This window comes from Anser brachyrhynchus (assembly GCF_964034855.1).
Source record: "Anser brachyrhynchus genome assembly, chromosome: 4".
NCBI lineage: Eukaryota > Metazoa > Chordata > Aves > Anseriformes > Anatidae > Anser > Anser brachyrhynchus.
The window spans coordinates 12,285,924-12,311,341 of NC_137698.1; the positions used below are offsets into that span (position 1 = coordinate 12,285,924).

Here is a 25,418-nt window from a genome sequence, read left to right on the forward strand (position 1 = left end):
TCTGAGCCAAAAGCTCCTGGGAAGCCCCTCTTTGGTCGGGGTGGAATTGTATAGTGAGCTGACCGGTGTCCTTCAGAGCTATAGCAAGGAGACAGCCTGGAAGGCATGGCCGTAGGGACACAGCATTGCCTTATAAACATCCTTTCTCTGGGGAAAGGCTTTTTCAATACGGTCGTTCTGTGCATCTCTTGCTGCTGTTTTGCCAGCTTTCTGATCAAAAGATCAATGATTCAGTGAAGTTCTTGTGTTTCGAGCAAAGGCAATTGTTAGGTGCTCCCTAGAGAGCAGCTCACCAACTGCAAGAGTTATCCTTTGAGTCAGTACTGACTGGTTAGGAAATACTGCTATAACTGAATGGAAGCAAACAAATTCTGTAAAGCTGTGTAGCCAGAAAACCCCAACACAAAACAAAACAAGAGGAAAAGAAAGCAGAAGATGTCTTTTGCAGCTTCCCTGGGCATTGGTATGTTACAGGGAAAAGGGAAGGTTTGGGTCTTTTTCTTATGGTTGGTTTTCAGGGGGTGGAGGGAGTTTCTGGAAAGCACACATTTTTTAACTTGCATACTTAGGAAAAAAAAAAAAAATCTCTGCTCTATGCCCAGAAAAGAGATGCTGGTACTAACCCTCATTTACAAGAAAGAAAACGTGACAAAATTCAGGAAAGACATGTGCATGCCAAAGAGGCGAGTCAGACATTCAGGAAACCTGAATATACCCCTTTCTTCTCCTGATGGATTGACAGGTCACTTCTCCTCTCTCCTCTTAATCTTCTTTCCATCCTGCCTCCTCACTGCTTTAGAGGGACATTTGGGCCAGGACAGCCATGAGCTACGTGTATAATTGCCCCAACAAAGTGTCTCCAGCCAACATGCTGCCGTAGTGCAAGTGCCTGGATGATACCCAGGCCTCTGCGAGCTGAGTCCAGATGAGTGGGATGCCAAACATATGCTGCAAATGCCAAATCCTCCCTGCAATGCCACAGTGTCATGCAAAATTGTCAAGTGTGCATCACACTAGCTGCCTTTTTCCCCTGAAGGAAGGGAGACTCCACGATGGGCCTAGAGGCACCCTGCATATTGTTCCTTTTACTCTCCTGCCAAAGGGACTTCCTCTGGGGCCAGGATATCTTCTTAACAGGTCAGGCACAAACCCCAGCAGAACTCTGATCTCCTGCCAGGAAGAGAAATCCTGAAAGATTTCAGGATCAGAAAAGCATTAGCATTTGCCATCCGGACACAGACAGATTCGGGATGTGACTTTCACGCTGTCGCTGCAGGACTCCCAGCATTTCAGCAGCTTGTCTCAGCCTGAAACACTTTGCTGCCAGTACTCCTAGTGCAAGTCTGGGCTGGATTCAGAGGCTAAGTAAGATGGTGTGGGGTTTTTTTGTTTGTTTGTTTTTTTGTTGTTGTTGTGGGTTCTTTTTCCACATTAGAGATTTTCTCTCTGTTGACAGTAATAAACGAGGGAAGAGAGGAGTTCTTCCTGTTCCTGAGGACTCCTATTTGGCAATGTCTGAGGCACATGCATGGAAGAAAATAACAGACAGCATAAAAACATGAGCAAACCTGTGTGGGCTGGGCTATCTTCCCAGCTGTCCTGTTGCCAAAAGTGACCAAGAGCAGGTGGCAGGGCCGAGCAGAGGCAGGTAGCGATACCCACCACAGCTACTGCAAGCGTGTGGCATCACACATTGCGAGGTCTCTGCCTGCACCTCGCACATTGGGGTCAAACTCTAGGGCTGTATCTTGCAGCAGGGGCCTGCAACCTGACCACATCCCCATTCCTCCAGCCACCCAGGTGTCACACCAGACGTTCCTTCCAACCTGCTTGCCTCCACCCATCGCAAGCCGTGCTGCTGTTGCTTAGCACCACAGATACACACCACATATCCCCTTGGCTGGGTGCCTGCCTGAGGCATGCAGGATCAAGTCTTCTCCCCAAAACCTCCTCTAGCAGCAACTGAACAGCATCGCTTGGTTTATCAGACAGTGTAACTGCAGCAAAAGCACTCTTGCTTGGTCAGCATCATCCCACTAGAAAAACTGGCGCTGGTCTTTCAGCCCTTTGGCACAGATCTCTTTGCAATACCCATGCCTTTGCAATACCCATGCTTTGGCCCACATGTCCCCTCACACTACAAAACCACTCAAAGTTCAGGACAGTTTCGGCTCATTGCTAAACACATGGCAGTTGCTTTGTTGTTGTTGTTGTTTTTGCCTGGGTTTGTCCAGAGAGCCCTGCCCCTCTGCCCCAGGCTCCAGCCAGCTAGACAGCTTTCTGCATGCAGTGCCAGTTTTCCTTTGCTCTGTCAGATAAGCTCAGCCACTGAAACACATATTTGTGTTTCACTGTGATTCTTGTCAGTCCTTTCTCCCTCCTCCTGATTTTCCAGCATCCACTTTCAGCTGTCTGTGAGCTGAGAGAAAATCAACTCCTTCCCAAGACCCAAGATTTTTCTTTTTCCCCCTGACCTTCCATCAGGAAGAGGACAGTTCCCTGGGAAAAGGGGGTGTCCTGCCCCTTCCCATCCCCAGCCAGACCCCTGCCCTGTGCCCACAGGGGCACCTGGGCTGCGGCAGCAGCTTAGATCCAGGACCTGATCCAGGACCTGATCCAGGACCTGATCCAACCCCTCCCCAGCCTGGCAGAATCACAGCGCATACTAAAGCCAGGAACATCAAGCCTGGACAAACCATTTGCGGGGAACTAAAATAAGATGAGAATAAAACTCTGCACAACAGTGACTCTGCTGCCACGCTCCATCAGCAAAGCCAGAAGCGGGGCTGCCCACAGCAGGGAGCTGGGCGCAGCCTGGCCAAGGGTGCAGTCGTGCAGGACCCATGGAGGCGAGCAGGAGCAGCTGAAACAGATGAATTTCTGAGCACCGTTTCCGCTGCTGCAGCGTGTGTTCACCCTTCCTGTAAACCCGCAGGAAGCAGCCCCTGGGCACGAGGTCCCAGCAGCCGCCGCAGGGCACAGTCCCCCAGCACAGCGGTGACAAGCCTGGACGTCTCCCTGTGCCACCCAACCCCAGAGCCCCGGAGCACACAGAACCATGCGTTGAGCTCTGCCAAGGAGAGCAGATGCCAAACCTGAATTACCAGCCCAGAGAGTAGCTGCAGATCCTAGGAGCTCCTGCGATTTGCGGCAGGTTTTTCAGGCCCCCGCCTGTCACACGCACACGCAGCTACTTAAGCAGTCACCCAAGGACTTGCGGGTTTCTTTTTTCTTTTACGCGCTTTTGGTGCCTGCCAGCTCCAGGTAAGTGTGAGCTTTGAGCTGGGGGCGCTGGGGCGACTCGCAGCCGGGGACGGGTTGGGGGACGGGGTGAGCGACTTGCTGGGGAGGTTGGAGCAGTACCCAGCAGGGCTGTAACGGGAAAGCCCTGTGGCTGGGGCACGAGAGGGGCACGCAGGCAGGCAGAGAGCCCAGGCTAGGTGTACCACAGGGACCTATCTCAGCTACAGCAGCTGCTGCACTGTTCGTGCTGTTCCTATCCGGTATTATCTTCGAAAAGGCTGAACGGGAGGCTTACAGGATGCATGACAGGTGTTTTTTCCTTATGGTGGGGTCTGGTTTATTTTTAAAGCCTCAGCCCCACCTCATCCTGTGTGCCGTGCTGGCTGATGTTATCCACGACCGTGCCCTGGCTCAGCAGGAGGCAGAGCAAAGCTCGGGACAGGACACAGCTTTGCAGAGCGAGAGAGGACAGGACAGCCTGTTTGCATTGAGGACAGCTCGCTGTTCTGTCCTGCAGTGGCAGGAAGTAGTTGCAAGCTAAAAACAGATGCTTCCAGTCCCTTCTCAGCCCTAACGGTGGGGAGAGCACTGGGGAAGGGGCCACGGGGTCCCATCAGCTGTGCAGGAGCTTCTGACCAGAGAGTTTTCCAGGGGCTTCAGGTGCAGTAAATGGTTGGAAAGCTGTGCAGCCAGACAGCTATTGTGCATGTATTTCAAAAAAAAAGCAAAGCTGAGCAAACAGAGATCATCTCTTTTCTGGAAAAGTGGCTGCTTTCTGCCAGGACAGTAGGTGCTGACAAGCACCAGCAGTGTTGAGGAGCTGCCCCCCTGGGAGGCAGAGGGTTGATGCCCTCCCCTATCTCAGGCCAGAGCTGGGTTCCCAGCCAGTACCCCCGGGGTGTAATAACATTTTCCCCTGCTGCAACCTGTGGCCATTGCTTGTTGTCAGTTCCCTACAAGGTGGATGTGGAGGTACATTTAAATAACTCACCAGCCATGCTAAGACAACCAGGTGCTCCCTGCACGGTCTCCATGCACACAGCAGTGCTGGTTATAGCCACCTGCAACGGCAGATCCCTTGCAAGCTTCAGCTGGTGGCTGCTGTCACATTGCCTTTCCTAAAACCAAGATGGTCAGAATGAAGTGTGACTTCCCCCGGGCTCTGTAGCTGCAGACACTTTTTGTTTTGGTGCTGTGGTTTCACTGTGGTTCTGGAACCACCATTTCTGCCTGGGTGTGTCACCCTCTGCCACCAAACTCAAGCCTGTGGTGCCGAGGGAAGACAACGTTAGGCATGGGACTGTTCACAGATCTCGACAAGTACCACAGTACCCCAGCTTTTGTGAGAGCTGCATAGATAGCTTGCATCCTTTCTGGTAGAAAAGGCCATTTTTTCTAAAGCCTGCAAAAAAAAATAGGCAGAAAAAAAAGCTAGCAGTGGTGCTTTTCAGCAGATGAGCAAAACAGTCACAATTCTCCATATTTCTGCCAGGTTTTAAGAAATGTAAGTAAGAAAAACATCTTTTCTGGACAAGGGAATGGTCCTGTACAGCCTGAAGGCCAGGCTTCAAGCCAGGGCCTGGGCTTAAATGGGTCTAGGGGTCCAGGTGAGGCCAACGAGCATATTTAGGAACTCTTGGTGTACTCCAGTCCTGTCACATACTGCCTGTTTTTAGCAACCAAAAGTGTTGTGCAGGGTGCCACACGTGGCATGTGGCCTCTGAAAACCTCTGGCCTCCAGAGGAGCAACGTGAGAAGACCCGCAGAGCCCTCCAGGACCTGCAGGATGTTGACCTTTTCCTGAAAGCCATCTCACAGCCTCGAGAAGCAGCAAACGTTCTCCCTCCAGAGCAAGGGTAGAGAGGGGTAAGAAAAAAACCAACATCAGGTATCCTATTCCATGTGCCAGGGCACCCCGAGCTGCCGGCAGGTAGAAGATCTGTGCCCTATGGGAAAACGCCTCAGGGACCTGCGGATTATCAGAAATAGAAGCAGCCAGGAAGATGAAACGGGAAGAGTTACGAGGCACGTGTTTGCTATGCAAATCCACGCACACGCGTTAATGCACGTTAATGGAGCAGGCTGCAGACGATGATTTATGAACCGCTGGGCCCTGCTGCTGCTGGGAGCCCAGGCTAGATGCGTGATGCCTGACCTCTCCCTGTACGGACACCTCTGAACCGAGTCCGTGGCAGGAGAGCCCAGCCAGCTGCTGCGACAGGCCGGTGGCTGCAGTACTCTGCGGAGGAGGGCAGCTCGGCCTGCGGTGCCTGGGTGCTAGGGGTGATCTCGTCCTGGTCTCTTCCTGGCGGTGAACGATGCCGTTTTCCAGCACACTCCATCGCACTGGAAGGAGCTCCGACCTTATGCAACCACCGTGTTACAATCAGTATTTACCAAGTGACTCGAGAAGAAGAGTGGGCTGTTTCATAAGCAACTCTGGTCTTTCTAGCCCCATGTGAATGCCAGGAGATCCTGTTATTAGTCAAAGCAACTTTTTGAAGATAAGGCTCAGCGGAGCATTTAGTTTTCGGGGTAAAGCTCTCCCCAGCCCCTTGTGAACAGGACAGCTGGCTCCCTGCAAGCTGCAAAGCAGTTTTGGACCTTAGCCCTGTCCCAGCAGTGCTGCCAGAAAGTGAGAGCCCTGAGGCATTCGGTACACCCCAGGCTACAGGGTGGGTTGTGGCAATCCTTCAGCTGGGATAACAGGCAGGTGTAATGCTGCACAGTAGGGGTGCAGTATGATGGAGGCATTTAGGCTACATCCCCAGAGAGAAAGAGAAGGAGAAGCTGGATTGTGACATAGAGGCAGGTGGTCCAGAGGAGGCCCACAGCAGGCCAAGGGCTCCTGGCAGCACTGGGGAGCCAGCAACACCAGCCAGCCCACCCGACAGGCACAGGCTGAGTGACTCAGAAAGCAGAACAGATCAAGAAAAGCCACATTTCTGAATCCAGCTCCTCCCCTGCCACCACCCACAGTTTGGTTTCGGAAACACCGAGGCAGTTCACTGTCAGGAGACTTCTGTGTCCTCTTGTTTTAGCTGACCGCATTGGCAGGCTTGACCCTCTGCCACCTGGGAGCAAACCTGGAGCCCTGCAGAAGAGGGGCGTGGGACTTACCCGAGATGTGACTCATTTTGCTTGTGCTTTTGTGCCAAGCCTGCCAGAAATTTGTGCAAAGTTTGGCAAATTTTGTGACTGCTCGGGCACAGATGCATGTGGTATGGTCCTCCAAAGACTGACCCCTTACTTGAACACTGAAAAACCAACAGTCCAGGGATACTCAGGAACAACGTGACTAACTGTGTATCCCCATGCATGATAGCATTAAATATTAGTAAAAACAAAGCAGCTCACTTGCTCATCTCCAGTTTTGTCCGGCCATGCTGCCGGGAAGAGGACCAGGAGGGAAAACAGAGTGATTGCTGTGCCCAAGCCTGTGCTCCTAACAGACCCTGCATCCTTTGACTCGTGAGTCCCCTGCACAATTTTGCCTGGTGGCTGGGGAGAAAAGAAAAAACAAAATCACTAGGCTGGATGCCAGACGCCGTCCCCTGTCCCAAAAGATAAAAAGATAAATAATGTGGTTGTTTTTTTTTTAACTGTTAACTTGAAAGTAACACACACACACACCCCCAACATGCTCGTTGCTGTGACATCACTCCCGAGTGACGCCCAAGCCTAAATACGGCCGTAAACAGGAATCATCTCTGCGGGAGTCACGCCGGCTATAAATACAGCAACCAACAGAGGTTGCTCGGCAGAGGAGAGGCTGCAGTTCCTGCCAGCTCGGGATGGTGAGGCAGCTCGGCTGGGAGTGTTGCTGCCACAGCCAGGAAACTGAGGCAGGTGCTGCTGGCAGGGGACAGGGCTCCCAGCTGAGACCTTTGGGAAGGGAGATGTGCCCTGCCACAGCCGGAGGCCGCTGGGGAAGAGGGGGCTGGTGGTGATTGGGATGCCTGAGGTGGAGCTCAGCAAGTATGGACCCCTTGTCCACTCGGTCTTGGCAATAACCCTGGCCTCTCTCTGCAGTGCCTGGCCCCATAGCCCAGAAGGAAATGGACGCAGAAAAGCCAGTGACTCCCACCGAGGAGCAGCTGGAGATCCTGGAGTACAACTTCTGCAAGGTGAACAAGCATCCTGACCCCACCACGCTGTGCCTCATTGCAGCTGAAACCGGGCTTTCCGAGGAGCAGACCCTGGTGAGTGTGCACCCCTCGCCCCCACCTTAACACCAGCTCTGCTTCCCTTGCATGCCTCTGTGCCCCACAAGCTCTCCACAAGCCCCCTTCCTACCCTTCCCCTGCATCTCCAAAGCCCCTTCCCCTGTAATTACAGCCCCTTTGGCCCACAGCCACGGCTTTCCACATAGCAGCCTGGTGCCCCACTGGGTTCCTTGTTGTCTCTTTGCCCCCGAGCCCCAGCCCCAGCCTGGACCAGGAGGCCAAGCTAGTGCTCCCTGTAGCCAGAGCAAGGGCATCTGCTGTGTGTCACTGGCTCTAGGGCCATTAACTTACACCTGTGCATGCTGTCCTTTCCGTCCAACCCGTTTCTGACAGTCCCAAGTGCCCACAGGACTGCTGGCTTTGTAGCTGGAAGAAACTACAATCATTTTAAAACAGGATAGATGCAACGCCTGCAGGATGTGCTGTGGGACACACTCAGGCTCTGCACGCTTCCCATCACTGCAATTCATTAGTTCAGCATCCCTGAGCGCACATATTGGGCAGTCTGTCAGCCTCTCCAGGAGACACAGAGGCCTCCAAATGTTCATCCACACAGACAGGCTGTCCCTGTCGGGGACTCGCATCTGGCTACCTGCAGGCTGAGCTGGGAGTCAAAGGAAAAGAGCTCCTTCCAGCCTGCAGATTGCAGTGCAGCTCTGGTTTTGATGCAGATGTTTTATAAACTCCTAGCCCCATGGTGCGTTTCAGGGTTATAGAAAAGAAATCAAACAGAAAAAATGTTAGCAGCATTTTGGAGCAAGCTGCCAAGTCTGGCTCTCCCTTAGCAAAGCCCAGGAATATGAGAGTCAAGCAGACAATGCCAGCATTTAATCTGTCGCAGGGAAGGATGCTGAGTGTAACTGATCATCCCAGGCTGGAGTGAAAAAGGAGATACCCTCCTCTACTGGCTTTTGGTGACAGGCAGATATTTTTGTCTAGCACCAGGTGTACAGATGTTTCGAGGAAGCAGCCCTGAAACACCTTAGAAATGTCATTGCATTTTATTCCCCCTTGAGCAAGTTGTAAACTCAGGTCACATATGCCCAGAACCCCTCTGAAGATGTCTTTAAATCAGCCTTTCTTCTTCCACAAATCCAGAGTGCCCCTGGATATCTGGAGATAAAGGTCATGTTAGGGACAGGATGAAGATGGGGGTGGTGAGCTGCAAAGTGCCTGCATTGCGTGTGACGCAGAATCACCCCTCCTGGCAGCTGGAGTGCTTTACCAGCCAGATATAGCAACCGCTTTAATACCAGTAAAAATGAAATGCAAAGAGGTACTGAGTCAACGGGACACGGTGGTTTAGGACAGGAAGTGAAATTCTTGGGAGGAGATCAGATGGGCAATCATCTGGCTGGATGTGGTCCAAGGCAGCATTAGTGCAAGAGAGACACTTCTACTGCGCACCACGGTTGTGTCATTGGTGACTGTAATAGCTTCAGAAATAGCCATGAACAAATATAGCAACAAAACGAGCAGCAACAAAGCAAGTTGTAGAAGTCATAGGCACATTCCCAACGACAAGCCCGAGCTGTGCTTCCAGCACACACGAGTTATGCCTCTCTTCTTATGGAGATAGTGTGGCTTCCTTTATCTACCCCCATTTTATCCAGCATTTCAAATTGCAGCTGTGTTGAAGTGGCATCAGCAGATCTTGGAGCTGACTTAGGGATGCCAAGTCACTACAGAATAACATAGCCATTCATACTACTTGAAGACTAAGATAACTTTTAACCCATTTAAAAAATCTATTTGTCCTTCAGTCTGCAGAGAGCCACTACGTTTCCCTCTCATCCTTTCTGAAGCAGGTTAACTTTTGGTTCTGTCATTTTTGGACCTGTGGTGATTGCTTCAATGCTCCAGCCACTTAAACAGATGCCATTCAGTAGCTGCTTAGCCTATCTCTTACTCTGTTTGCAAGAAGAACCTGGACTCACAGCAATAAAATGAGAACTCATCCAGGTTGTCAAGGTCTGGAATGAGCAAGGCTTGAAAGAAGTGCACACATAGGTGATAAGACCATTTGGTCAGGAGAGAACCCTAGAATCATAAAGGTTGGAAAAGACCTCCAAGATCATCTGGTCCAACTGTCCCCTTACCACCACTGTCACCCACTAAACCATGTCCCTAAGCACCACGTCCAACCTTTTGCTGAACACCCCCAGGGACGGTGACTCCACCACCTCCCTGGGCAACCCATCCCAATGCCTGACTGCTCTTTCTGAGAAGAAGTGTCTCCTCATTTCCAACCTAAACCTCCCCTGGCACAACTTGAAGCCATTCCCTCTAGTCCTATCGCTAGTTACCTGTGAGCAGAGGCTGACCCCCAGCTCCCCACACCTTCCTCTCAGGTAGTTGCAGAGAGCAATGAGGTCTCCCCTGAGCCTCCTCTCCTCCAGACCAAACTACCCCAGTTCCCTCAGCCACTCCTCACAGGACTTGTGCTGCAGGCCTTTCACCAGCTTCGTAGCCCTTCTCTGGGCACGCTCCAGGGCCTCGATGTCCTTCTTGTAGTGAGGGGCCCAAAGCTGAACACAGTGTTCGAGGTGCGGCCTCACCAGAGCTGAACACAGGGCTGTCCTGCTGCCTCTGAGCCACCCAGGAGCACTCAGCCCAGTGCACTCAGTTGTGTTTTGTTTTGTTTTTCCCCTCCAGAAATGGTTCAAGCAGCGCCTGGCACAGTGGAGGAAGTCTGAAGGGCTGCCCTCAGAAAGCGGCTCTGTCAGGGACTAGAGGATGCTGCTCCGGTCTCCGTGCCTGCTGTAAACGATGGTGAAGATGTTCAGAGTGGGTTTCCTGTTGCAAAAAGTTTTGAGATACAAAATAATACCCTGGTATTTAACATAATTTTTATTTATAGAAAAAATGCTATATATATATAATATGTATGTATATGTGTATACAGCTTCTGATGGTTGCATAACCAGTTTAACGATTCTTATCCATTAATAGAGCTGCACAGGCCAGGCCATCTCATGCCCTTGTCCTGGGCTGATGGCAAAGCTGCTATGAAAGGTTCAAGCACAGGAGGGAGGAAGAAAGATTTATTTTCTTTAGGATTTAGTATGCAGAAGATCCTGAGAGTAGGGCAATTGGAAAACGTGATGTGTTGTTTGTGAAGTCTTGGTTAGTTTAAGATGCCCAAGGTGTTTGGATATTGACAAACCACATATCCACATCATAATCAGATCAAGACAAGATGAATGTATTTTTGTTACATGTCACCAAAGGGAGAGAACGGGTCTTTTCTTTGTCCAATGTGTAAATAAAAACCAAAGATTTTTGGTGAGAGGAGCTGTGTTATGTCCCTGCCTGTGCTCCCTGCCCCAGTGGTAGAAGACAAACCCGTCTGGGACGACAACGCTTCTCTAGGGCAGCCTCAAGCAGCCACCGTGGGTTTTCCCTGTTGCCACAGGGACAGCCTGAAGAGGTGGGCAACCTCTTCTTCTAGGGCACCCACAGCCCATCCACAGCAGCCCACACAGTCCCACACACCCCAGGCCTTGGGGTGGCAGAGGCTGGTGGTAGTAAGTAGTGCAGGCCAGTACATGGGCTAAAAAATAACTCACACCATTACCCCATGACCCTATTTCTGTCACAAGCACATAACTTTGAGTGCCACTAAGATCTCTGAACTTTAGCAAACATTTTGAAACCCAAGGTCAGGAGCTGCGTTGCATCATCCTGCACGCCGTCAGCTTTGGTTTGCTACACTTATGTGAAGGAACAGTTCCTATGCTGGCCTCCCCCAACAGTTATTTCATTACTTCTTTGACGTTTAGGGCAAAACAAGAGTGATAAACCCCAGACACAATCCTCCCTAGGGAAAGAGGCTTCCCACATTAGGTCAAATTCTGCTCTTTTCCCCAGTAACCATTTTGTTCTTAAGGAATGACTATTTTATTTAACTCCCCAGATAACCCCAGTAACAGGGAGCTGCTTGTAAGAAAGCACTCTTGCTGGGTGCTACCTCTGCACTGCATGTCCGTGAGGTTTTCCAGCTGCAGCAAAACCCAAAGTAGGTGATCTTCCAAGGGGTGATGGGGGCAGCCAGCAAGAGCAGCAGTGTGTTTCTGAGGAAGCTTAGCGCTTAATCGGACGAGCCAGATCGTGGATCCGAGCGGAACAAGTTGCCTTCTTAGCACTCTCCTTCACCGTGAAGGCAGCGGGGTTGAACTGAGCCAAGTCCATAGGAGGCCTGAGGAAGCGAGGACAGAGCAGGTCACACCAGGCTCTCAAAGCTTCCTGCTGACACATCTCCACCCAAGTCTTGCCCATCCCTATCAAAGGAGGAAACAAGCAGTGTTGCCTCCACTGCTGTCATCAGGATACTAGCGAGAGGAGGAACCCCATTTCCCACTGAAGCTATCACAGCTGCCGAGCGTGCCCTCACCCTCTGTGAAACATCCCACCCAGGACTTCCTAGGGCCTGGGCTGAGGCCAGCTACACCGTGCTGGGCAAAAGGAATGTGCTGCACTTCACCCTGTGTCAGCTGGTTGATTTTTTTTTAAATTGCAATTAATAATTGAGATGTTACAATCAGTAATTCCTACTAGTATTAAAAAGTTCTTATTCCTTCTTTTTTAGTTCTCCTTCAACCTCAAAGATGCTTTTGAAACTAGAATTCCCGTAGCACTGACACATCCAACCATGTAAAATCCATGTCTTTTGGGAGCTGACAAACAGGGCTTAATTACGTGTGTCAAACCCAACTCAACAAGGTGCCACAGCCTGCACCGAAGGGGCTGACAACTGAGCATTCCCCATGGCAGGGGAGCAGTGCCTACCTTTTACGAGGCTGAGCCAGTTCCACAAGCCTCGGTGTGGCCACTGCCTGTTTCGCGGCCTTTGTCACTGGCCACTGAGCATCCCGCGGGGGCACATAAGTCAGGGTTCAGTCTTTTTGCCCGAGCCAGCTCTAGGGTCCGAGGGCTCGCAATGGCCTGCAGAGCAAACTTGGAAACCTGTGGGAGAGTGGGGAGGAAGGTCCTCACAGGTGCTTCTAGCATCCAAGAACGACCAACCTGCAGCTCAGCGTACCTAGGTTCACGGCCACTGATCACGCATAGATGGGACATGGTCCCATCCACAGCTGTATCTGGCACCAGACAAGCTGCAGAAGAAGAACCTACTGCCTAAGCAGTCCCCCCAACCTGTCCTCCCATCCCCTGGACAGAGGACAAGTCACTCTGCAGCCCAAGAAGTGACTACATCAGCCTCACAGGCAGCAAAACATCCAGGGCTCCCACGAAGAGAGCTGGTGGCTTGTGCCCCACAGAGGTTTGTTTTTTTTGTTTGTTTTTGTTTGTTTGTTTGTTTGTTTGTTTTTTGTTTTTTTTTTTGGGGGGGGGGGGGGACCACACACGTTACAGCAGAAGAAAATGCCCCCACATGCTTGGAAACTGAGCTCAAGGCTCACTACCAGTACAGCCCATCCAAACCCCCAGCTCTAGTCAAACCAGCAACCACCCCATGCTGCAGAAGCCCTTTCCTCAACCAGGAAGAGGAAATAAAAAGGCATCAAAACTTAGCACTCTTCAGTTCCTCTTCATTTTGGAAGCCAAGCACTCAGGGTGGCTATGTTCCCATAGCACTTTCTTCCCTGCTGCAGGCAGCCCCTGCTCCAATCACCAGCACAGCGTGGTGGGTCTTAGTAGCATGGAACTGCCCATTGTGCAGCCCAGGCAGGCAAGGAGATGGCACCTTCCCTTCCCCTAGGAACATCCCCTTGTTGAGAGAGCAGCATCTGAGCTGCAGCCTTCCCCAGAACGTGCTCCTGCGTCACTGACCTGCCATGGTGCTTGCCGAAGTCTTGCTTGGGTTTGGCTAGTGCCACTGTTCTTGGGGATGGCTGAGCTGTTGCAGCTTCCCTTGAGAGGGTCCAGATTGTTTCTTGGTTTCCCCACACAAGCCTAGCAAGAACATCAAGGATGTGAAATGTGCCTTTAGAAATATGTACAAATGTGAAATGTCCTTAGTGGGATCATTCTTCCCTGCCTGGGATGGGACACACTCACAGTCCCTATGGCTCCCCACAGCTGTAAAGTGCTGCTGCCTTTCCCTGAGCACTCACCTTCTTCAGCACTGAATTTCCTAATGCTGTGCAGGTGGGTTGCTGTCAATTCAAAAAAGAAAAGAGGCTTCAAGTAATGCATCTGTTTTCACAGCTCCCAGTGGATGTGCAAAAAGGGTCATTTCGTTCCATCTCTGAAACCCCTGCAGGAGTTTCATGATTGCATTTTTCTTGCCTCACCATTACCACCTAGCCACACCACAGGTATGACAGTAGAAACAATAATAACGTTACGGTCAGGGTGTGCCATGGAAAGTGGGTGAGGTTTTCCAGTACGTTAGTGGTTAGTCTCCCATGCCCAGGGCAAATTTGGATTTGCTCATCCCCCATGGAGAACGGACAGTATGAACTCTCCCATGGTGGGAGAGGGTACCAGAGCAGTCACAACAGGGGACAGCAGTATAAAGGGTTTGTGGAGCCTTTCTGGAGCACAGTGACACCCACGGTGGTTCAGCTTGCTGAGCCATAGCTTGGCCCCGTAATACAGACATCATCTCCATTCCTAAAGCTGTGCTGCGTCCCCCAGGATACACCAGCCTGTGGCTCTGAGGGGGTCGAGCCCCCTTACACCACACAACCATCCCCTGCCTTACAACGTCTGAGCACCGCACCTCAGATGGGGCAGCAAAAGTTAAGCCCAGTTTTTTTGATTGAAAATGAGAAGAGCAAACTGTGTAGTTTGGTGTTCTTGGAGTCACGAGTGCCTTTGAGAGGGAAGCACTAGCGTGACAAAGCCAATGAGTCCCCAGGGGCTGAGGCCCTGTCAGTCCCCGGTCCTCAAACCAGACTCTCTGGGTGCATTCTTACCTGGGACTGTTTGCACAAGGCACTTTCTTGGGTTCTGCGAGTTCTTGTATCCTGTCTAAAAGTGCAGAAATGGACAGATGTGTCCTTAAACATCCAGTTAAACCAACAAAGCATAAAACAACTACTGCTGTACTCAAAGCCATAATGCTCTCTCGAATACCCATGTCTTTACCTCCACCCCTTGCAAGAGTGTGTTTCAGGGACCTCTCTCCAAGCAAGCTTCCATCCGTTTAACCTGGTGATCTCACCAGGCTATGGATTTTTGTGCTCTCTCTCAGACTGCAGAGACACAAATTTGCCCACCTGTCTTCACTGCAGGCAAAACAAACAAGACACGACGACGAAAGGGGGAAAGTACTTCTCTGGTTCATAGCTTGCCACGCAACCCCAGCATGTAGGAGATGGACAGTCTGCCAGCCCAGACAAACAGAAAGAGCTGCTATCAACGGTTCCACTGGTTACTAAAAGGTACCATGGAGACAGCACACTTCCAACTGTCTGCTGACAGACAATGGCCAGTGCTCTGGGGACCCCCCTGTGGTTCCTCCGATGGTACTGAAACCTCTAGTGGGACACAGCGCTGGCAAATACTTACCAGAGAGCACCACGAAGACCTCGTGCTGGCGGGCTGCTGCCAGGGCATCCTCACTTCACACTCCCTCACAAGATGCCTCCTGATTTATCTCCCTGTCACACCTAACCACCGCTCGCCAACACAGCTCCCTGGGATCTCGGTGGGAACTGCCTGTGGGATGTTGGCCCCCTGCCTCCAGGTCAAGACGGGACATGCTCAGGAAGGCAGCAGCCATCTCAGGAGCTCAAAACCAGTTTCAGCAGCTTCAGCCAAGCGGCTCTCCAGAGGCTCATCAGTTTTCCTCCACAGACAGCACAGACCCACTACACAGTCACATCCAAACTCAGCACCAGTAGACAGATATCCCCACACATGCATCTTCAGCAGTTCTGCAACCTGAGGGAATTAAGCAATCTCTCTGACGAAGGGAGCGTCCCAGGGCAGCCTTTGCCATTTGGTCCTGCTTTTGCTTTCCGGCAGGGGAAACGAGGCCTTGTTGCAGCCAGACACAGAAATACCTTCCCTCTGCTGCCGGAGGTCAGTCAGTCTCATTGCTTAAAAGGTCCCAACTGCCAATGAAATCAATCCCTTGTAAAGCAAATTAGAATTAGAATAGTTCAGCTGAAAAGAACCTAAAATGATAACTGAGTCCCAACTGCCTCACCACTAAACTAAAATTAAAGCATAATTATTGAGGGCATTATCCAAATGCCTCTTGAACACTGACAGGCTTGGAGCATCAACCAGCACACTAGGAAGCCTGTTCCAGTGTTTCACAACCCTCACGGTAAAAAAAAAAAAAAGATTTCATAATGTCCAGTGCCTCCCAGCACTAGTCCCTTTCTGCTGAGCTGCTCTCCGGTCACTTGTCTCCCAGGCTGTACTCGTGCCTGGCATTACTTCACCCCAGGTGCAGAACACAGCATTTTCCTTTGTTGAACTTGATGCTGTTGATGATTTTCCAATCTAGATCCCTCTGCAAGGACTCTCTCATCCCTCTAGGGAGTCAACAACACCTCCCAGTTTAGTATCATCAGCAAACTGGCTAAGGATGCGTTCAACTCCTGCATCCCGATCATTGATTAAAATGTTGAACAGAACCGAACCTAGAATTGAGCCCTGGGGAGCACCACTAGTGACCGTCCGCCAGTGAAATGTAGCTCCATTCACTACAACCCTTTGAGCTCCGCCATTCATTCAGTTCATCACCCAGCACAGTGTGAACCTGTTCATCTCACAGCTGGACAATTTGTCTGGAAGGATGCCATGAGGGACGGTATCAAAGGCCTTATAAAAATATAAATTTATAAAATTATAAAAAATATAAATTTATTTTTTAAAGCTTTATAAAATCCATAAAGATTATATCCACTGCCTTCCCTTCACATCCATCACGAGGATGGCCTTACCATAGTAGGACATCTAATTACTAAGGCAGAACTTTCTCTTGATGAAGGGTTGTTGACTATGCATGATAATAGCTTTGTTCTTTACATGCCTTTCAATATCCTCCAGGATAATCCTATCCATACCTTTTCTACATACTGAGGTTAGACTAAGGGGTCTGTAGTTTCCTGGGTTTTCTTTCATGCCCTTCTTGTCGATAGGTGTAACGTTCACTAGCTTTCAGTCAGCAGGGACCTCTCCAGACTCCCAAGACCTTTGATAAATTGTTGAGAGGTCCAGTTTTAATATCCGCTAACTCCTTCAGTACTCAGGAGTGAATCCCATCAGGCCCCATGGATTTATGAACATTCAACTGATACAACCAGTCCCTTACAATTTCAGTTCACAGCTTCTGTTTTGAAGGGGCAAGACAGTCATATGTTGTCCGTACTGAGGAGCAGGGGGAAAGACAAAACCAGGCATCCTTTTGTCTGTGTATTTATCACAGCAGCATCCAATATATTGACTTGCTGATCCAGCATAAATCCCCAACTGAGCCATCCCCTGGAGGCCTGGGGCATGGCTTGGGCACTAGGGATTAGGAAGCTAGGGCTGGGAGGGTTTCTTACCTGTCGTGTGAATGTGTAGACAAGTGGCAAGAAACTTGAAAGACAAGAAGTGAATTTAAACACTTGGTAACATCTGCAGCTCAGGCTGCCTGCTCTTCAGTGTGAAATAATGACGAGGCAGCTAAGTTTGTGCATCTCCTCAGGATAACTCGGCAGTTATTTGTGTTGTTGACGGTATCCTTGGTACCTTCTCAGTGCAGTTGCATAGCAATGTGCTTGCACACGAAGCACTCCACTCCTCTGGTAACTGCTCCTCACTGCAGGGCTCCAGCAGCTCTCGGGACCACAGGACCGAGCACTGCCAGCACCAGTTATTACTCCCTTTAGCTGTAACTTCAAGGGGAAGTTATGAAAGCCTCGGGGGAGGCTCAGCAGCGGTACTAAACCGGGACTCCACAGAAGTACAACCCAAGCCGTCACATTTTAAGACGGAGAACGGGAAAAAACAAAGATGTGGCAACGTGCAGAAAGTGTGGGGAAACCAAGGAAGACTACGGGCAGCCCCTAGCCCAGATTGCAGCAAGAGCCACAGGCGGCCCTGAGGGGCCGTGAGGCGCCTTCCCACCACGCCCCGAGGGCTGAGGGGATGGACACGGGGAGGGCCGCTGGCAGAGCGGCCTCGAAGGGAGGCAGATAGCTCATCCCCGCCTGTCCCCCACACCATTCGACAGCATAGCGGGGCCGCCCGCCAAGCTGCCCTTCTTCTGGAGCCTGTGAGGGAGCCTCCGCAGCCCCTCTGCCTGCAGCAGCCTTCCCTTCGCTCCTGTCCCGCCTCCACGCCGCTGGGAGGCCTCGGAGGTGTGAGGCCCATCTGCTTCGTCGTGCTGCCTTGCTGCGGGTCTCGCTGGCTTCTCTCTGCCTCGAGCTCAGTGAAAATCCCGCTGCCTGCAGAAGCTTGAGCCCTGCTGGCAGGGGACTGTTTGCACAGAGACGGGCCATCCCTTACAGAATTGCAAAAAGAACAACTTTAAAGGTAGCTGTCCAAGAAAAGCCATGAAGGTCTGCTGTGTCATTCCTTGTTGAAGTAAATGAAACCCGGACCAGCCGTTAAGAGTAAAATTTTCTGATTTATGCATCTGTTACAAAGGACAAAACTAGAAAAAAAATTTGTATAATACATTTGGTTATGAAACGTGTCTTTTGCAGTACTGCTTGGAACCTGAATCACATGTTTGGAGTGTAATTACAAGGACACTGACACTGAGAAAGTAACACTCCTTTCCAACTCATCTTCCTCATCTGCTGTGCTAACAGAAATCACTTTCCAAGTGATAGATTTTTCACCCATAACACTGCTTGCTCAAGCACAATCTGGACTGAACCAAAATAAGCCACTCAAACTGATGGATTCTCCCAACCTCTGGTGCCAACCTAACTTAAATGCTTTCAGTCACTACCTTAAATTGCACTGTTTTGTTTTTTTTTTCCCTGTAAGCAAAGAAATTTTTAATGTCTTTATTGCTTTAATTTTCTTGTCTTTCTTACCCACTAAAAAAGCTGTAAACAAGCCCGATTTCCAGAAATTACCAATTTGTCACTCCCCTGAAAGTCAGCCCCTACAGAGCAACAACAAAAATTATCACTGTCAAAAATGCAGTTCTGTCACAGGACTTTAAATTTCTGACACTCTCAAGGGGTGGTCTCATTTTTAACAGAACAACTCTACTAACAGCGTTCTGTAAAATCCATTACCTATGAAGTAAATATAATTCAATTTAAACCTGAGACATCAGGCCAGGTTAAATTCACTGGATACAACTTTGTCTCATTAGAGTCAATGGTTAATTCCAACCTGGCAAGGGGCCATCTCAGCCTAAGCTACATATACCCCTAATTCTGCTGTCTGAGAGTTTCACTTTCCCCTACAAATAGGCTACAAATATATTATTTTCCAAAGGTATTTTAAAAACATTATAAAATAGATTTTCTTACCAACTAGACATCATTTGCGGAGGAATTCCACACCCACAAGGAAAAGGTACTTCTACATTTCAGCTGCCATGCAGCAAACCGACCATATACTAACACCTTATCTTCCACAGCTGCAAGTATTGTGTTGAAGGAAAAGAGCTGTCACTGCAGTTCCAAAAACAGCTCTGCTATCAGCTCCTTGGCATCCTTCATGCTGGAGGAGATCTCTGAGCCATCCTCTGCCACGTGGGTACCAATCAAGAACATCTTCCTCTTGTCCCCGATATCAGACAGTGCCAGAGCATCGTGGATATCTGTGATGCAATATGCACCTTCGAGGTCCTGATACACAAAACCAAAACAAGCCTGTAAGTTGCAAGAGGTGGCGGCACCAGTCCTGCTTTGCGCCTTTCCTCAGGGAGGGGAAGGGTGTCAGAATATCTGGGGGCACTGCTCTTCTATGTACCCTTATGAGATCGTGTTCCCATGCCCTAACATGCTTTGGAACCAAAATGTTTATCCTTAACCTAACTTCTTCCCAAATAAATAATGGTATAGCTCTGCTTCCAGTTATTTCAGTGTTTCCAATAATAACATAAGACTAGCTGTACAAGCTAGAAAAGAAGTATTGCTGGTCCAAGACCCCAAGCACTCCACACAGAGTTACAAGAACAGGGCAAATATACAACAGTCATTCCCTCGTTACCTTCCCAGCCCCCAGCACTTCTGTCTCAGGGACCTAGAGAATCAGCAGTGGCATTTGTTTGATGAAGCCAAGACTTACAAGACTAATACAAAGGACTGCTAGTAACACATCTAAGTTACCAGAACTTTAGGTGGTAACAGAGAACAAACCAAGCACGTGGCTCCAAAAATAAAAATAATAAAAATGAAAATAAATCGGTGCTTAAAGACTTTGGGTTGTTCTGTCATCTGACCATACCGCAGTTCTACTACAGGTATCAGTCACTGACACTTTCACAGAAATCATAGAAGAAAACACTGCCTTGTGAAGAAAGCTCCTCTTCTCTTACATTTCAGCAAGCAACCATAGGAGCAACTAAAGAGGCAATGTAAAAGCAAACAATTGTGCTTTGCTACGTGGGGGCTGCTAGGTAAAGCAGTACCCAGGGACAGATACTCAGAACAGAAACCTAATCCCAGGCTCAACTGCGGTCTCCCTTGCTGCTCTCAAGCCTTGCAACTCTACAGCAGTTTTCACCATTATTTCCACCCACAGCTTGTTTTGCACCATCTCTGAGCACAGGATCTTCATCTTACAGATCCAAAACTCAACGCCAGATTATTTTCCTTTGCTGTCAACCGGTGCCCCAGAAAACTCCCCAGCATGTGGCCTTCTTTGAAAAGCTTTATTTGCTGTTTTCGGAGCTGCTGCCAGCCCAAGCTCAAGCAAGGGCAGGGAACTCCTACCTGCTTGTTGGCCAGAACCACCACTGGCAGGGTGGAGTTGTTCTCGATCAGTTGATGAAGCAGCTCTTTCGCCACAGGCAGTCGAGCATGATCAGCTGAGTCCACGACATAGATCAGCAACAGCACTTGGGGCAGGTACATCTTCCAGTATGAACGCAGAGATTCACCGCCCCCAACTGGAAGAGAACACAGCAACACAAGATTCACCAAATAATCCAAGCAGCACAGCTCCCGGAGGTCCAGACAGCAGGCTCTGGGTTGAAAACCCAAGTAATTTGCGTTACTGTATATGAGAATAGAAATAGCTTTATTTTCCTCAGTCAAGTCCCGCTTGAGGCAGGCTTATGGGTATGCTCAGAAAAAAATAAAAGTCTTTCCACTGCAAGCTCTTGAGTTGCATTTTTTGTTTGTTTTTATGGTTGCTTTCTGCCCCATGGGTCTTGTTCTCAAGCCAGAAGGTACAGTGGAAAAAGGTTCAGTGTCCAGAAGGACAATGCGAGAATGTCCCCATTTCACGGGGATGCCCATCTCACCTTAAGACAAAGCAGGCCTACAATTTCCTAGAGAGAAATTTAATTCTGGCATGGGGAGGGCTCTCATCAGATTTGTATTACACTATGGACTAATTCAAAACTCCCACAGCTTTCGTACTGTCAAAGCACCAGAGGTGTTTAGGAAGAGATAAAAATCAAGTTCCAGCAGACTCTTTGAGCTATCCTTAGGTGATGGGATAAATCTTTGCACAGGATACAATTCTACCCAGACTCTTTTCTGTTGGCTATGGAAAAAAGCTATTCACCTTCAAAACCAGGGCTTATAACAATTCTGTGGTGAAGCCATGTGGCTCAGATTGCTGTTCCCATCTGAGAACGTCAGTGGTGCTGAGTTTAACAGAAGCAAGAATAGCTTACAGTATATTAAGCATTTCAGGGAGGCGACAGGATGAGAGGCAACAGGCACAAACTGAAGCACGGGAGATTCCATCTGAATATGAGAGAGCACTTCTTTACTGTGAGGGTGACAGAGCACTGGGACAGGCTGCCCAGAGAGGTGGTGGAGTCTCCTTCTCTGGAGATATCCAAAACCACCTGGATGCCGTCCTGCGCAATGTGCTCTAGGTGATCCTGCTTGGCAGGGGGTTGGACCAGATGATCTTCAGAGGTCCCTTCCAACCTCAGCCATTCTGTGATTCTGTATATTTTCAGCTCTCCAGGTCTATCACTTCTAGGCAATCAAAGGCAGGGAGGGGGTGTGTGTGTGAAGGTACTTTGCACAACACCAGGCTCAAGAGACAGGGGTGACTTGACTCCAACTGTAGCAAGTTTCCAAAGCAATATATTTAGGTTTCCCTATAATACTTTCCTGTCTTATTTAGGAACTCTTTTCAAAACTGACTTGCTACCCAGCCTATCAAATTTACTGCCCTTAGTAAATTTGTTGTTTCAAAGCAACTTTGCCTTAAGTTAAAATTATTTAGCAGTTTCAGGAACACACAAAGCGAAACAACATTTCCCTGCTAGGGGGTTTGTGCCTCATCTTCAAGAGCCCCAGTGCAGTTCTGCCCGCAGATGCAAGTCTGCCGCTGTGGGAAGGAGCCAACAGACTGTAACTGACATTACGCTTGGGGCAGATACCTCTGACTCTGTACTGTGACGTTCTGTATGCTCATCGCTGTTCTTTTTGTTCAGTGCATTCATGCATAGCATAAACCAGGGGTCAGCAACCTCATAGTGAACATTTTTTCTTTCCCAAACCAGTAGCAACTCAGCAGAAGCCAGGAGCTCCTATCCCTTGAAGAGGCAAGGTTCCACCTACTTATTTACATGACGGTACAAAGAAAAAGAACTGTTCTATCTGTCCAGGCTAGCAAAATAAAAACCCTACTGTCTGAAGATCATTATAAGCCACACGTTCACAGTGCAGGCTGCTAACCCCTGGTCTAGGCAATGGTACACACTGGGTAAATAACAGATTAGAGCACCATGTGCGGATTTACCTGTCTGAAACTGGCTTGAGACATTTCATCTCCCATGGGTCAGATCGCAGCCAACACATCTCAGTCACTACCAACCTGGACTAGAGAGGGAAGGATGACTCAGAAACAGCAATTCTGCACTGCACTGGGCCCAAGCAACCTCCAGGCAGCAGCAGAAATACTGTGGGTTTCTCTAGCTTGGAGAGCACCTCATTCCCAGCAAAGTCAGTGAGACATACAAGTGTCTAATACCAACACGGAGAGGGACACAGACTGTAAGCATCTCTGAAGAGGTGGTTTCCCTAGCATGGTGCAGAGACTTCCACAGTAGGACTGGGAACGACGCTCTGCCTTAGAGACTTCATCCTCACATCCTAAATACCATCTGCCTAGTAACAACACAACTGCTTTATGCTTGCTGACAAAGGTACTGAGGCATTCCTGGGCTAGCTGCCAACTCAGCCAGTCAAGAACTGGCACAGCACAACACAGAAACATGAAGAACTAAATGGCAGCCTCTGTCCCTGCAGAAAGCTAGCACCGATGAGGTTAGGATGTCAGCCTCTCAATACCAGGGACTGACCTGACTCCAGGGCCCCCAGATAGGTTTTTGAAGAAAAAGTAGAAAGAAAAGCTCTCTATGTTCTCCTCTTTCACCTTATTGCTCCTCCTTTACACTTGCCCTTGTCAGGCATGAGCACCAAGGAGAAGCTGTACGATGAACAGAACAATGAACAGAAGCTGCAGACCACAACACAGGCCTTACCAGGGACACCTCTGCTTTGGGCTGGTTTCACACAATCAGGTTTGTTAGCCTTCTCTGTCTCAGAGCAGAAGTCCCTGGAGGACAAGCTGAACGAGCACAGACCTCCTCTGACACCAGCATATAATGTTCTTAAACGAGCAGGGTGGGAAAGCAGAATCTCCAAGGAGAAAATAATCAGAGTTTTGTGTTATCGGAGCAGGCACAAGGAAATATGAGGCTTTAAAATATAAGCCTGATCCCTAGCACACAGGATAGGAACTTCTTCCATGTTCTGTACCAAAATAAGTTCACTCACTCTCCAGAAACTCCATCTGGGACTCCCCGGTGTTGATACAGATGGCATTGAAGCCCTGGGTGGGAGCCACGCTGCGCTTCACCTGGTTAGTTGCCAGCGAGTGGAGAACGCTGGTCTTCCCTGCGCCATCCAGGCCCAGCACCAGTATCTGCTTGCTTTGCCGCTTACCCTGTGAAACAAGAGGCGGCACACTCGCTCAGGCACCCGGGGCACGTGCCAAGCTTAGTGGGGCCGGGGAAAAAAGGAGGCGGCACAGCAAGGCATCCATCCACGCCTGTCCGGAGAGAACAGAGGCAGCCGCTTTAGGCCGAAGGGAAGGATGCCTGCTGGGCCGCTGGGGTAGAAGTACATCGTTCGCTGTATCCGAGGAGCCCGCTAAGTGCAGCGTGCCTCAGGGCGAGGCTGCGCGTTCACATGCACGAGGAACAAACTGCACTTTGCGGTATGGCCTCCGACACACGAGCCGTACTGCGCGGTGCCCTGCCTCAGGGCTCGCTCAGACCCCCGTGCCTGCCCTGCGGTACGTGGGCACACAACTGGGGGAAGGGAAGGGAAGGGAAGGGAAGGGAAGGGAAGGGAAGGGAAGGGAAGGGAAGGGAAGGGAAGGGAAGGGAAGGGAAGGGAAGGGAAGGGAAGGGAAGGGAAGGGAAGGGAAGGGAAGGGAAGGGAAGGGAAGGGAAGGGAAGGGAAGGGAAGGGAAGGGAAGGGAAGGGAAGGGAAGGGAAGGGAAGGGAAGGGAAGGGAAGGGAAGGGAAGGGAAGGGGCCCCGGTCTCGGGGGCTCTCCCCGCCCCGTAGGCGCCGCCCCGGCCTGCCCCCGGTACCTGCTCGGCGGCGGGCGGCGGTGCCCGGCCCCGCAGGCAGGCCCACGCCCAGGCCGCCAGGGCCGCGCCGCCCGCCATGGCCATGGCGGCCGCGCAGAGCGCCGCGGGCCGCAGGCGGCTGCCCATGGCCGGCCCGGCTACGGCGGGGGAGCGCAGCCTGCCGGGGCCGGCGGGGACACGGCTCCCCCTGCAGGCACACACGCGCGTCCTCGGCTCGCCCCCGCGCGCATGCTTGCACCGCACCCACGGAGCGCTGGCGGCGTGGGTTTTCAATCCCTTCAGTACAGGCGGCTTCACCTGCTGGGCTCACAGCTGACGGCTGGCTCCCAAGCGCTGTTTCTAGCCCCTGCGAGTCTGTGCACGGAAAAATGGTTTTGCAAGCATCGGGCTAAAGCACAAGTTTCAAGAGGTGTTTGAGGGGCTAGCGGTAGGGTGCTAGGAGAGCAGCTGCACTTCTTCCATCTCACCAACGGCCTCCATTGGAAACGGCAATGTTTCTTCAATGCAACCACCACAACCAGACGCCTCGCTTCAGCTAGTTCTCACTTTGCCGTGCCCACTAGTAGGGCAGCAGAAAAGGGGACACCAGGTCAGTCACCACATGCTTTGCCATGTTTCATCTTAAATCTTGCTCTTCCCCCTCAGATTATCTTCTGTGTAATCTAGTCCGTATGTTGTTTCTCAAGACCATCTGCGCCTGTGCTGTTTGGTGGTCAATTACTAACTAGGACAAAACACTGAGGACAGTGCTTGCAGAGGCACTGTCAGATAACTCTGCTAAATGCTTTGACTAGCACATGCTGGAGTAGCATAAATCTAATGTTTCAAGACACTGTTGGTTATTCCACGCCTCTGGAAGTTAAGCAACGTGGACAGATTTCTTTCTACAGGCTGCATTTGAATTCTATGGTAACAGCCAGCTCCCTCCATACTTACCGTCTGAATCGACAGATGCCATAGCCAGGCCAGAGTTTCCTTCCCCATTTGACTGCTCTTTGCTTAGCTGTTGATAAAAAATGACTGCTCTTAACTGCTTAGTTCCTTCACGCAGTTGTCCAGGAGAACTGCCTGGCATACATACAGCACACAACCCAAAGCAAAATTAAATATTTTGAAAATCATTTTTTTCCCCTCTCCTTATCCTAACACCTCCAGGAAACTCACTGCTGCAGTATGAAGCCCTGTCCCATGCCACCAGCACCATTTTACCCAGGCTGCAGGGCACTGTGTGGCAAGGATGACTGGGGAGGGGTGCAACAGCAGAGAAGTTAGATTTGCA

At 50.3% G+C, this 25,418-nt stretch overlaps 3 protein-coding genes across 9 annotated transcripts; 1 reads left to right on the forward strand and 2 right to left on the reverse strand.

The window, feature by feature from the left end:
• Positions 1-2,329: 2,329 nt before the first annotated feature.
• On the forward strand, positions 2,330-10,758 carry HOPX (HOP homeobox). 4 transcript variants are annotated; one of them, XM_080591906.1, is made up of 3 exons: positions 2,330-3,264; positions 7,276-7,445; positions 10,125-10,758. In XM_080591906.1, exons 2-3 carry the CDS (start codon positions 7,302-7,304, stop codon positions 10,200-10,202), a joined length of 222 nt encoding a protein of 73 aa, XP_080448032.1. In that variant the 5' UTR covers positions 2,330-3,264; positions 7,276-7,301; the 3' UTR covers positions 10,203-10,758. The 4 variants fall into 4 exon arrangements, with proteins under 4 accessions (XP_080448032.1, XP_080448033.1, XP_080448031.1 ...); XM_080591907.1 differs by lacking the exon at positions 2,330-3,264 and adding an exon at positions 6,935-7,088; XM_080591905.1 differs by lacking the exon at positions 2,330-3,264 and adding an exon at positions 6,952-7,092.
• LOC308195068 (sperm microtubule associated protein 2-like) lies at positions 10,303-17,843 on the reverse strand. 4 transcript variants are annotated; one of them, XR_013951213.1, is made up of 6 exons: positions 14,946-17,843; positions 14,351-14,405; positions 13,544-13,585; positions 13,260-13,382; positions 12,258-12,434; positions 10,303-11,667 (listed from the first exon to the last, which is right to left on the reverse strand). XR_013951213.1 is itself a non-coding variant. In XM_080591903.1 (5 exons), the coding sequence occupies exons 1-4, from the start codon at positions 14,991-14,993 to the stop codon at positions 12,261-12,263; spliced, it is 387 nt and encodes a 128-aa protein (XP_080448029.1). In that variant the 5' UTR covers positions 14,994-17,843; the 3' UTR covers positions 10,303-11,667; positions 12,258-12,260. The 4 variants fall into 4 exon arrangements, 3 of the variants coding, with proteins under 3 accessions (XP_080448029.1, XP_080448027.1, XP_080448028.1); XM_080591903.1 differs by lacking the exon at positions 14,351-14,405; XM_080591901.1 differs by having other exon boundaries at positions 14,351-17,843.
• A 143-nt stretch (positions 17,844-17,986) lies between these two features.
• On the reverse strand, positions 17,987-24,323 carry ARL9 (ARF like GTPase 9). The gene is made up of 4 exons (XM_080591895.1): positions 24,140-24,323; positions 23,318-23,486; positions 20,282-20,457; positions 17,987-19,192 (listed from the first exon to the last, which is right to left on the reverse strand). The coding sequence occupies exons 1-4, from the start codon at positions 24,263-24,265 to the stop codon at positions 19,013-19,015; spliced, it is 651 nt and encodes a 216-aa protein (XP_080448021.1). The 5' UTR covers positions 24,266-24,323; the 3' UTR covers positions 17,987-19,012.
• Positions 24,324-25,418: the final 1,095 nt, after the last annotated feature.

Bases quoted from the DNA above. Each gene is read 5' to 3' on its own strand.
- ARL9 (XM_080591895.1), bottom strand. From the start codon at position 24,265: ATGGGCAGCCGCCTGCGGCCCGCGGCGCTCTGCGCGGCCGCCATGGCC. The intron at 23,487-24,139 runs GTACCGGGGGCA...CTTGTTTCACAG, and splicing joins CGCCGCCCGCCGCCGAGCAG to GGTAAGCGGCAAAGCAAGCA. The intron at 20,458-23,317 runs GTGAGTGAACTT...GTTCTCTTCCAG, and splicing joins CCAGATGGAGTTTCTGGAGA to TTGGGGGCGGTGAATCTCTG.
- LOC308195068 (XM_080591901.1), bottom strand. From the start codon at position 14,464: ATGCTTTGTTGGTTTAACTGGATGTTTAAGGACACATCTGTCCATTTC. The intron at 13,586-14,350 runs GTAAGAATGCAC...TTGAATTGACAG, and splicing joins CCTTGTGCAAACAGTCCCAG to CAACCCACCTGCACAGCATT. The intron at 12,435-13,259 runs GTCAGTGACGCA...ACTCTCCCACAG, and splicing joins TTCGGCAAGCACCATGGCAG to GTTTCCAAGTTTGCTCTGCA.
- HOPX (XM_080591905.1), top strand. From the start codon at position 7,038: ATGGTGAGGCAGCTCGGCTGGGAGTGTTGCTGCCACAGCCAGGAAACT. The intron at 7,093-7,275 runs GTGCTGCTGGCA...CTCTCTCTGCAG, and splicing joins CAGCCAGGAAACTGAGGCAG to TGCCTGGCCCCATAGCCCAG. The intron at 7,446-10,124 runs GTGAGTGTGCAC...TTTCCCCTCCAG, and splicing joins TTTCCGAGGAGCAGACCCTG to AAATGGTTCAAGCAGCGCCT.